The sequence below is a fragment of the Drosophila ananassae genome, chromosome 2L, assembly GCF_017639315.1.
Source record: "Drosophila ananassae strain 14024-0371.13 chromosome 2L, ASM1763931v2, whole genome shotgun sequence".
Lineage (NCBI taxonomy): Eukaryota > Metazoa > Arthropoda > Insecta > Diptera > Drosophilidae > Drosophila > Drosophila ananassae.
In genome coordinates, this window is record NC_057927.1 from 14,260,410 (window position 1) to 14,272,624 (window position 12,215).

At 43.1% G+C, this 12,215-nt stretch overlaps 1 protein-coding gene across 1 annotated transcript; it reads left to right on the forward strand.

Annotated features, from left to right (window-relative positions):
• The first annotated feature begins 6,664 nt into the window (after positions 1–6,664).
• Positions 6,665–10,944, forward strand: LOC6501179 (polycomb protein Scm). Its single transcript, XM_001954668.4, has 4 exons — positions 6,665–7,700; positions 7,763–8,677; positions 8,742–9,758; positions 9,825–10,944. The coding sequence occupies exons 1-4, from the start codon at positions 7,197–7,199 to the stop codon at positions 9,960–9,962; spliced, it is 2,574 nt and encodes an 857-aa protein (XP_001954704.1). The 5' UTR covers positions 6,665–7,196; the 3' UTR covers positions 9,963–10,944.
• Positions 10,945–12,215: the final 1,271 nt, after the last annotated feature.

Consider the following 12,215-nt stretch of genomic DNA (forward strand, 5'->3'; position numbering starts at 1 on the left):
TCCCATGCAGGTTCCCCATTTTGAAGGCGATCCCCTGGAAATTTTGACAAAAAATCTGAAAAATTTTTTGCCCTCAGGTTTTGATGCAGATTGGCGGAAAATCGTCCCCCAAATCGATTAAGGTATTCCGCTCTAGAATCGGATGTGTTTTGACAAAGATATAGCCTTCGCTTTGGCCATAATGTGCCTCCCATGCAGGTTCCCCATTTTGAAGGGGATCCCCTGGAAATTTTGACAAAAAATCTGAAACATTTTTTGCCCTCAGGTTTTGATGCAGATTGGCGGAAAATCGTTCCCCAAATCAATTAAGGTATTCCACTCTAGAATCGGATGTGTTTTGACAAAGATATAGCCTTCGCTTTGGCCATAATGTGCCTCCCATGCAGGTTCCCCATTTTGAAGGCGATCCCCTGGAAATTTTGACAAAAAATCTGAAAAATATTTTGCCCTCAGGTTTTGATGCAGATTGGCGGAAAATCGTTCCACAAATCGATTAAGATATTCCGCTCTAGAATCGGATGTGTTTTGACAAAGATATAGCCTTCGCTGTGGGCCATAAAGTGCTTCCCATGCAGGTTCCCCATTTTGAAGGGGATCCCCTGGAAATTTTGACAAAAAATCTGAAACATTTTTTGCCCTCAGGTTTTGATGCAGATTGGCGGAAAATCGTTCCCCAAATCAATTAAGGTATTCCACTCTAGAATCGGATGTGTTTTGACAAAGATATAGCCTTCGCTTTGGCCATAATGTGCCTCCCATGCAGGTTCCCCATTTTGAAGGGGATCCCCTGGAAATTTTGACAAAAAATCTGAAAAATATTTTGCCCTCAGGTTTTGATGCAGATTGGCGGAGAATCGTTTCACAAATCGATTAAGGTATTCCGCTCTAGAATCGGTTGTATTTTGGCAAAGATATAGCCTTTGCTGGGGGCCAAAATGTGCCCCCCATGCAAGTTCCCCATTTTGAAGGGGATCCCCTGGAAATTTTGACAAAAAATCTGAAAAATATTTTGCCCTCAGGTTTTGATGCAGATTGGCGGAGAATCGTTTCAAAAATCGATTAAGGTATTCCGCTCTAAAATCGGATGTGTTTTGGCAAAGATATAGTCTTCGCCATAATGTGCCTCCCATGCACGTTCCCCATTTTGAAGGGGATCCCCTGGAAATTTTGACAAAAAATCTGAAAAATATTTTGCCCTCAGGTTTTGATGCAGATTGGCGGAGAATCGTTTCACAAATCGATTAAGGTATTCCGCTCTAGAATAGGTTGTATTTTGGCAAAGATATAGCCTTCGCTGGGGGGCCAAAATGTGCCCCCCATGCAAGTTCCCCATTTTGAAGGGGATCCCCTGGAAATTTTGACAAAAAATCTGAAAAATATTTTGCCCTCAGGTTTTGATGCAGATTGGCGGAGAATCGTTTCACAAATCGATTAAGGTATTCCGCTCTAGAATAGGTTGTATTTTGGCAAAGATATAGCCTTCGCTGGGGGGCCAAAATGTGCCCCCCATGCAAGTTCCCCATTTTGAAGGGGATCCCCTGGAAATTTTGACAAAAAATCTGAAAAATATTTTGCCCTCAGGTTTTGATGCAGATTGGCGGAAAATCGTTCCCCAAATCGATTAAGGTATTCCGCTCTAGAATCGGATGTGTTTTGACAAAGATATAGCCTTCGCTGTGGGCCATAAAGTGCTTCCCATGCAGGTTCCCCATTTTGAAGGGGATCCCCTGGAAATTTTGACAAAAAATCTGAAAAATTTTTTGCCCTCAGGTTTTGATGCAGATTGGCGGAGAATCGTTTCACAAATCGATTAAGGTATTCCGCTCTAGAATAGGTTGTATTTTGGCAAAGATATAGCCTTCGCTGGGGGGCCAAAATGTGCCCCCCATGCAAGTTCCCCATTTTGAAGGGGATCCCCTGGAAATTTTGACAAAAAATCTGAAAAATATTTTGCCCTCAGGTTTTGATGCAGATTGGCGGAAAATCGTTCCCCAAATCGATTAAGGTATTCCGCTCTAGAATCGGATGTGTTTTGACAAAGATATAGCCTTCGCTGTGGGCCATAAAGTGCTTCCCATGCAGGTTCCCCATTTTGAAGGGGATCCCCTGGAAATTTTGACAAAAAATCTGAAAAATATTTTGCCCTCAGGTTTTGATGCAGATTGGCGGAAAATCGTTCCCCAAATCAATTAAGGTATTCCACTCTAGAATCGGATGTGTTTTGACAAAGATATAGCCTTCGCTTTGGCCATAATGTGCCTCCCATGCAGGTTCCCCATTTTGAAGGGGATCCCCTGGAAATTTTGACAAAAAATCTGAAAAATATTTTGCCCTCAGGTTTTGATGCAGATTGGCGGAAAATCGTTCCCCAAATCGATTAAGGTATTCCGCTCTAGAATCGGATGTGTTTTGACAAAGATATAGCCTTTGCTGGGGGCCATAATGTGCCTCCCATGCAGGTTCCCCATTTTGAAGGGGATCCCCTGGAAATTTTGACAAAAAATCTGAAAAATATTTTGCCCTCAGGTTTTGATGCAGATTGGCGGAGAATCGTTTCACAAATCGATTAAGGTATTCCGCTCTAGAATAGGTTGTATTTTGGCAAAGATATAGCCTTCGCTGGGGGGCCAAAATGTGCCCCCCATGCAAGTTCCCCATTTTGAAGGGGATCCCCTGGAAATTTTGACAAAAAATCTGAAAAATATTTTGCCCTCAGGTTTTGATGCAGATTGGCGGAAAATCGTTCCCCAAATCGATTAAGGTATTCCGCTCTAGAATCGGATGTGTTTTGACAAAGATATAGCCTTCGCTGTGGGCCATAAAGTGCTTCCCATGCAGGTTCCCCATTTTGAAGGGGATCCCCTGGAAATTTTGACAAAAAATCTGAAAAATTTTTTGCCCTCAGGTTTTGATGCAGATTGGCGGAGAATCGTTCCCCAAATCGATTAAGGTATTCCGCTCTAGAATCGGATGTGTTTTGACAAAGATATAGCCTTCGCTTTGGCCATAATGTGCCTCCCATGCAGGTTCCCCATTTTGAAGGGGATCCCCTGGAAATTTTGACAAAAAATCTGAAAAATATTTTGCCCTCAGGTTTTGATGCAGATTGGCGGAGAATCGTTTCACAATTCGATTAAGGTATTCCGCTCTAGAATCGGATGTGTTTTGACAAAGATATAGCCTTCGCTGTGGGCCATAAAGTGCTTCCCATGCAGGTTCCCCATTTTGAAGGGGATCCCCTGGAAATTTTGACAAAAAATCTGAAAAATATTTTGCCCTCAGGTTTTGATGCAGATTGGCGGAGAATCGTTTCACAATTCGATTAAGGTATTCCGCTCTAGAATCGGATGTGTTTTGACAAAGATATAGCCTTCGCTTTGGCCAAAATGTGCCCCCCATGCAAGTTCCCCATTTTGAAGGGGATCCCCTGGAAATTTTGACAAAAAATCTGAAAAATATTTTGCCCTCAGGTTTTGATGCAGATTGGCGGAAAATCGTTCCCCAAATCAATTAAGGTATTCCACTCTAGAATCGGATGTGTTTTGACAAAGATATAGCCTTCGCTTTGGCCATAATGTGCCTCCCATGCAGGTTCCCCATTTTGAAGGGGATCCCCTGGAAATTTTGACAAAAAATCTGAAAAATATTTTGCCCTCAGGTTTTGATGCAGATTGGCGGAAAATCGTTCCCCAAATCGATTAAGGTATTCCGCTCTAGAATCGGATGTGTTTTGACAAAGATATAGCCTTTGCTGGGGGCCATAATGTGCCTCCCATGCAGGTTCCCCATTTTGAAGGGGATCCCCTGGAAATTTTGACAAAAAATCTGAAAAATATTTTGCCCTCAGGTTTTGATGCAGATTGGCGGAGAATCGTTTCACAAATCGATTAAGGTATTCCGCTCTAGAATAGGTTGTATTTTGGCAAAGATATAGCCTTCGCTGGGGGGCCAAAATGTGCCCCCCATGCAAGTTCCCCATTTTGAAGGGGATCCCCTGGAAATTTTGACAAAAAATCTGAAAAATATTTTGCCCTCAGGTTTTGATGCAGATTGGCGGAAAATCGTTCCCCAAATCGATTAAGGTATTCCGCTCTAGAATCGGATGTGTTTTGACAAAGATATAGCCTTCGCTGTGGGCCATAAAGTGCTTCCCATGCAGGTTCCCCATTTTGAAGGGGATCCCCTGGAAATTTTGACAAAAAATCTGAAAAATTTTTTGCCCTCAGGTTTTGATGCAGATTGGCGGAGAATCGTTCCCCAAATCGATTAAGGTATTCCGCTCTAGAATCGGATGTGTTTTGACAAAGATATAGCCTTCGCTTTGGCCATAATGTGCCTCCCATGCAGGTTCCCCATTTTGAAGGGGATCCCCTGGAAATTTTGACAAAAAATCTGAAAAATATTTTGCCCTCAGGTTTTGATGCAGATTGGCGGAGAATCGTTTCACAATTCGATTAAGGTATTCCGCTCTAGAATCGGTTGTATTTTGGCAAAGATATAGCCTTTGCTGGGGGCCAAAATGTGCCCCCCATGCAAGTTCCCCATTTTGAAGGGGATCCCCTGGAAATTTTGACAAAAAATCTGAAAAATATTTTGCCCTCAGGTTTTGATGCAGATTGGCGGAAAATCGTTCCACAAATCGATTAAGATATTCCGCTCTAGAATCGGATGTGTTTTGACAAAGATATAGCCTTTGCTGGGGGCCATAATGTGCCTCCCATGCAGGTTCCCCATTTTGAAGGGGTTCCCCTGGAAATTTTGACAAAAAATCTGAAAAATATTTTGCCCTCAGGTTTTGATGCAGATTGGCGGAGAATCGTTTCACAAATCGATTAAGGTATTCCGCTCTAGAATAGGTTGTATTTTGGCAAAGATATAGCCTTCGCTGGGGGGGCCAAAATGTGCCCCCCATGCAAGTTCCCCATTTTGAAGGGGATCCCCTGGAAATTTTGACAAAAAATCTGAAAAATATTTTGCCCTCAGGTTTTGATGCAGATTGGCGGAGAATCGTTTCAAAAATCGATTAAGGTATTCCGCTCTAGAATCGGTTGTATTTTGGCAAAGATATAGCTTTCGCTGGGGGCCAAAATGTGCCCCCCATGCACGTTCCCCATTTTGAAGGGGATCCCCTGGAAATTTTGACAAAAAATCTGAAAAATATTTTGCCCTCAGGTTTTGATGCAGATTGGCGGAGAATCGATCCACAAATCGATTAAGGTATTCCGCTCTAGAATCGGATGTGTTTTGGCAAAGATATAGACTTCGCTGTGGGCCATAGTGTGCCTCCCATGCACGTTCCCCATTTTGAAGGGGATCCCCTGGAAATTTTGACAAAAAATCTGAAAAATATTTTGCCCTCAGGTTTTGATGCAGATTGGCGGAGAATCGTTCCCCAAATCGATTAAGGTATTCCACTCTAGAATCGGATGTGTTTTGACAAAGATATAGCCTTCGCTTTGGCCATAATGTGCCTCCCATGCAGGTTCCCCATTTTGAAGGGGATCCCCTGGAAATTTTGACAAAAAATCTGAAAAATATTTTGCCCTCTGGTTTTGATGCAGATTGGCGGAGAATCGTTCCACAAATCGATTAAGGTATTCCGCTCTAGAATCGGTTGAGTTTTGGCAAAGATATAGCCTTCGCTGTGGGCCTCCCATGCAAGTTCCCCATTTTGAAGGGGATCCCCTGGACATTTTGTCAAAAATCTGAAAAATATTTTGCCCTCGGGTATTGATGCAGATTGGCGGAGAATCGTTCCACAAATCGATTAAGGTATGCCGCTCTAGAATCGGATGTGTTTTGGCAAAGATATAGACTTCGCTGTAGGCCATAATGTGCGTCCCATGCACGTTCCCCATTTTGAAGGGGATCCCCTGGAAATTGTGAAAAAAAATCTGAAAAATATTTTGCCCTCAGGTTTTGATGCAGATTGGCGGAGAATCGTTCCACAAATCGATTAAGGTATTCCGCTCTAGAATCAGATGTGTTTTGACAAAGATATAGCCTTCGCTTTGGCCATAATGTGCCTCCCATGCAGGTTCCCCATTTTGATGGGGATCCCCTGGAAATTTTGAAAAAAAATCTGAAAAATATTTTGCCCTCAGGTTTTGATGCAGATTGGCGGAGAATCGTTTCACAAATCGATTAAGGTATTCCGCTCTAGAATCGGATGTGTTTTGGCAAAGATATAGCCTTTGCTGTGGGCCATAATGTGCCTCCCATGCACTTTCCGCATTTCGAAAGAGAAAATTTGAAAAAATTTCTAAAAATATTTTGCCCTTAGATTTTGATGCAAATGCAAATAGTCTCCGCTGGGAACAGTGTTGTCTTTTTAAGGGGACCTCTCAGAAAATACATAAAAAATAATTTGTTTCTTATTTTTATTATTATATCTTGAGAGAAAATATAGACCTGCAATATTGTATTTAGAAATACAGCAGAAAATTGGACAAAAAAATTGTATGAGAAACGTGGCCATTATATAAAATTATATCTAACAATAGAGAAACTATATCCTATTTAACGAAATTCTTAGCTTGATTTTAAAATTTCAGTTCAGGGCGCGAATTTTCCGGCAACGCCGTCCGCGCCCTATTAATCGATAACTTATTTTCGATAGTCCGTGACTGGGAGCAAATATCGTTACATATCGTGACTTGCCATCGCTGTATGCGATAGTTCATCCCTAGAAAAACAAATATGGCGGAGCCATAAAAAAAGAAGAAGAGATAATTGTAAAATTTCGCTATTTAACCGATTTTAACCACGCAATTGAATTTAAAAGGAATAACTGGAGATTGGGAATCTTTCGTATTGAAAGCCTAGCTGGTAATGTCCCCGAGACAGTCTGTAAACAGCGCGAGTGTTTGCTAAATGCTGCTACGCCACTTTGCCACCAATTGTTATTACGTGACCTCAAGAACGCCGCAAAAATTTGCTAGCCCTCAGATCGAGGGAAAAACACCCCCATTTCGATGGTTGTTGTGGCATGCGAAGATAGTTGAAAGATATATTTCTGGAAGTGATCGGAACGAAGTGCCCGCAGGCCGAAATGCGATTTGCAGTACATGAATACACTTTGAGCGCTAAAACGAGACTATTTCGGGAAAGGATTACTGGCTGAGATGCCAACGATTTTGCCGGCAGAGGAAATAAGCAAACGCGCAGCAAACTAGAACATCCAAGCAGGGGAAACCATGTCAGGGGGTCGCGACAGCAACGGCACCAATTCCAACACCAGTGGCAATGGAAACAACGCCTCCAACCCAAACGCTAACTCCTCATCCACGTCGCCAGCATCCAATCAGCGTCAGCGCGGTCGTCCCCCCAAACGGGCGTCATGCACTTGGTGCGGCGAGGGTAAGCTGCCGCTACAGTACGTCCTGCCCACCCAGACGGGTAAAAAGGAGTTCTGCTCGGAGACGTGCATTGCCGAGTTTCGCAAGGCGTACAGCAAAGGAGCGTGTACCCAATGCGATAACGTCATACGCGATGGAGCACCCAACAAGGAGTTTTGCTCGATAATGTGCATGAATAAGCACCAGAAGAAGAACTGCTCCGCAAGACAGAGCGGCGGCTCGGCGAACAGCAAAGGGCTGCTCGAGAGCGATCGCAAGTTGCTGGCCAGTGGAGCGCCAGCGCCGACGGGTCCCTTTCAGTACGAGAGTTTTCACGTATTCGACTGGGACGCTTACCTGGAGGTGAGTAATGCCCCTAAATCTCTCTGACACATAAGTAATCCGTTGATTATTTTTTTTTTCAGGAAACGGGTAGCGACGCAGCGCCTGCTGAGTGTTTTAAACAGGCTCAGAACCCTCCAAACAATGACTTTAAGATTGGCATGAAATTAGAGGCCTTGGATCCACGGAACGTCACGTCCACATGCATTGCAACAGTGGTGGGAGTTTTGGGATCCAGATTACGCTTGCGCCTGGACGGAAGCGACTCGCAGAACGATTTCTGGCGGCTGGTAGACTCCACCGAGATCCATGCTATTGGTCACTGCGAAAAGAATGGAGGAATGCTGCAACCACCACTAGGATTCCGCATGAACGCCTCCAGCTGGCCCGGTTACCTGTGTAAGATCCTGAACAACGCTATGGTTGCTCCCGAGGACATATTTCAGCCCGAGCCGCTGTCGCCGGAGGAGAACCTGTTCAAGGTGGGCCAGAAACTGGAGGCTGTTGACAAAAAGAACCCGCAGTTGATCTGCTGCGCCACTGTGGATGCTATCAAGGACGACCAGATTCACGTCACCTTCGACGGTTGGCGGGGAGCGTTCGATTACTGGTGCAACTACCGATCCAGAGACATATTTCCGGTCGGATGGTGCGCACGCAGTTGTCACCCAATGCAACCGCCGGGCCATAAGTCACGCATGGACTCCAACTCCAGTAAGCAGCGGCCACGTCCACGCTACACTGTGGTGCCCGAGTCGGAGGCCATGGTTCCTGCCTCGCCGGCCACCGCCCATTTCCATCCCAATTGCAAGGGCGGTCCGTTTATCAACAATTCCAAGCTGCCGTGTATGGTTACGGGTCCGACGTATCAAACGCTGGCCAAGCTATGTCTCCAGGAGGTGTTAGCTGCCAGCACGGATACACAGCAACTGTCCAAGCTGCTTTTTGCGCTAGAGGGTGATGTTCACATCGTGACGGCGGCTGGAAAGAATTTTACCGTGAGTTCAGGTCATCTTTTTAATAGTTTTGGCCATCTAATTTAATAATTGAATCCGTTTTTAGGTTAAAATTCCATCGCCATTACGCATGAAGGACGACGAAAGCCTTGCCCAGTTTATAGAGACGTTGTGCACCACATGCCGGGCATGTGCGAATCTCATCTCCCTGGTGCACGAGACGGAGGAGTGCAAGAAGTGCGCTGGTAGCAGGAAGCGTCCGTTGACCCAGTCAGCGACGCCTCCCACCTCGCCTGTGCTCGCCGACAAGCGGAACCGTCACTCCAACTCGGCAGCGAGTCCTCCCGTCGAAAAGATTGTCATCAAACAGGAGGCAGGCCTTAAGTCTCCCGTGGAGGCTAAACCAAAATCGTCGCCGAACAGTGGAAAGGAGTCGTCCAACCACCAGAACAGCCAAAATCACAACAGCAGTGGGAGCAAGTCATCCAAGGTAGTCGTGAAGACTGAACCCAACGGAGTGGGATCGCAAGGATCGTCCACGGCCCAGGCGCTACGAAAAGTTCGATTCCAGCACCACGTAAAAGGCAGTGGCATCGTTTCGAATGGAAATTCAGACACGACGAGCCAAGCCACGGTAGTGACCACCAGCCATTGTAGTAGCTCCACGACTTCCTCCAGCACCAGTTTGGCGGGAGGAACAGCGAACGCTTCGTCGTTTGGAAAGTACCTGGCTCCACTGGTAGCTGAAGTACATCCGGAGCAGGTGAACGTGAAGTCCTCGAATAGTTATTACAAGAGCCCGACAACGTTATCGTCCAGCGCCTCGCTGCCCACATCCGTATCCACGCCTTTCACTGGCTGCCAGTCAGCCTCGTCCACTGCACTGGCTGCAGGCGGAGTAACGGCAGCCAAGGCGGCCACCGCACCAACGGGACCAGCAGCCGCTGCAGCGGCATCCACAAACTATACAGCGATTACCTCACCCGTAAGCACACCCACATCAGCGTCGGCTGCCTCGCACCTGCGTGCCCAGCCCATCGACTGGACCATCGAGGAGGTTATCCAATACATCGAGAGCAACGATAACTCCCTCGCCATTCATGGTGATCTGTTTCGGAAACATGTAAGTGAAGAAATAATATACTCTTTTTTTTAAATTTTTGGAATAATTGTGCTTGGTTTCTTGCAGGAAATCGATGGTAAAGCTTTACTATTACTAAATTCAGAAATGATGATGAAGTACATGGGCCTGAAGCTAGGACCTGCCTTAAAAATCTGCAATTTAGTTAATAAGGTGAACGGACGTCGAAATAATATGGCACTATAAACGAACACTAAGATGCAAGCAGTCGACTTCGAAAGAGTAGGACTTGTCATGAATAGAAATTGTTAACAAATTAGTACCTCCCCATAAAGTAAAACAAAAGTAAATGCTGTTCATAGACGAGTAATGTGTTGGTCATTTCAGAAAAAGATAAAACATATATTCCTCATTTTATTATTTCGATAAATAAGAAACAACGCGCAAAAACATAATGTCAACCATAAAAAAATATACTTTCCAATATAAAGCAATGGAAATTACAAAATTAGACAGCCAAGCTCCCATTTTCAAAATTCGAATAATGTTTTAACAAATCCTGTTATATTTTTGATTAAGTAACAAATATTTTATTTGAATATTATGCAGTAGAATTTTAATACTTACCCAGTCGCAAGGTATACGCACAACATTGTTTTAAAGTATATTATTTACTGAGAAAACAGAAAAACTGAAAAGTGGAGCCTGGCTACCAACACACAATGCACATTCATGATATTTATGACACATAACACGCACATTAGACACCAAAATCTATCCAACACGACAAAAATGATATTTAACTTTAGAATAGAGATATGAGAAAAAAAAAAAAAAAAAACAAAACAAAACAACAAAGTGAATGTACATACTTACATATAATTTTGTAATTATGTATCAATTGCGTTTCCTAAATATAACAATATTTAATTAGCTATTAAAATGAATGATGTATAATTTTCTATTAAGTTATTAAATTGAATATTCTTATTAGTTGAATCAAATTGGTAATTAAGGCAAGTTTTAAAATAAGACCAGCTTCCTTTCAAAGTTTTGCAATACGAATACATACATACGAGATACGATGTATAAAAGTAATATCGTGTAAAGCATTGCAATAAGTCTCATTATGTTTATCAAGAACCACTTACAGAAGCAACATTAAATAGAGCCAACTGTATATATCATTGCGTAACAAATATATAACACCTTGTTCTATTTTCTATAATTCATTTGATCCGAATGGGGAGTTGAAATTCATTTGAGAAAGGGCTTTGTGGCTTTTAAAGGATATTGGTTTTGGGTAGAGCCATTCTCCGTTCCTCAGTCTTCATGCTGCTCTCAAGTCTAATGGCCTCCATGGTCTAGACTCTAGACTCTAGAGATATCTGCGGTAGAGGATCCAACAAGCTACATGTTCATTTTTCAATAATTTGTTTCCAGGAGTCGAAAATGTAATGGCGGAATTTTTCCTTTTAATTTAAGGCCATTACTCCCTCAAGGTAGCAGAGCTCATCCAGTTCCCTAAAACCGACAGTCTCGGTCTAGAACTCATCGCTCCACAGTGCCTGAGCCCCAATCGGCTCCACTAGTTCCGGAAAGAGCTCCACAAACAGACAAAAATGAACCAGCACCACTAGCTCCGGAAATAGCAATAATGAACCAGCTCCACTAGAAAAGAACAAAGTCCTGGAACCACTCGCTGCAGGCCCCAAACTTTTGGTTTACGATCAGAAACTGAAATCCAATTTGTAATATAAAATAACAATAAAAAACATCCAACAGACATTTAAGATTTAGACATATGTGAATATATGTATGTTGTATATTTCGTATATTTAGTTAAGCATGTTCTATAATGCTAATCAATAATAAACATAAATAGAATTGGAATCAAAGGGTTCTCGGTTCTCGGTTCTCGATCGGATATGTAGACCATCCGGAGCCGTAATCGAATTTGTGTGTTGGTCGCAGGATCTGCGATGTTGCTCCTTCTGCTCATTGTTAGTGTGTTACTGTTATTGTTAATTTTAAATGTTAATTATAAACTTTACAATTACATTTTACACAAATCTTTGCTTTGTAAATGTTAATATCACTATAGCAGCGCTCTCGAAAGAAAGTAAAATATAAAAAAACAAGAAAGGAAAGCTAACTTCGGGCGGAGCCGAAGTTGATATACCCTTGCAGTTCAGTCGCAGTCCGCTAGGTGGCGCCACCCATCTTATTTTATTAGATATATAGCGGATCGTTTATAGTCGGCCGATCCTTATGAAAATTGGCAGATCAGATTGTTTTCCCCAAAATAGAATCTGTACCAAATCCCATCTTTCTAACTTAAAAAACACCAAAGTTATGCCAATTTCGATCGTTCTATGACAGCTATAGGATATAGTCGGCCGATCCTTACGAAATTTTGTACATAAGATATTTTGGTCAAATATAACATGTGTAGAAACTCCCAACCCTCTAACTTAAAAAACACCAAAGTTATGGCAT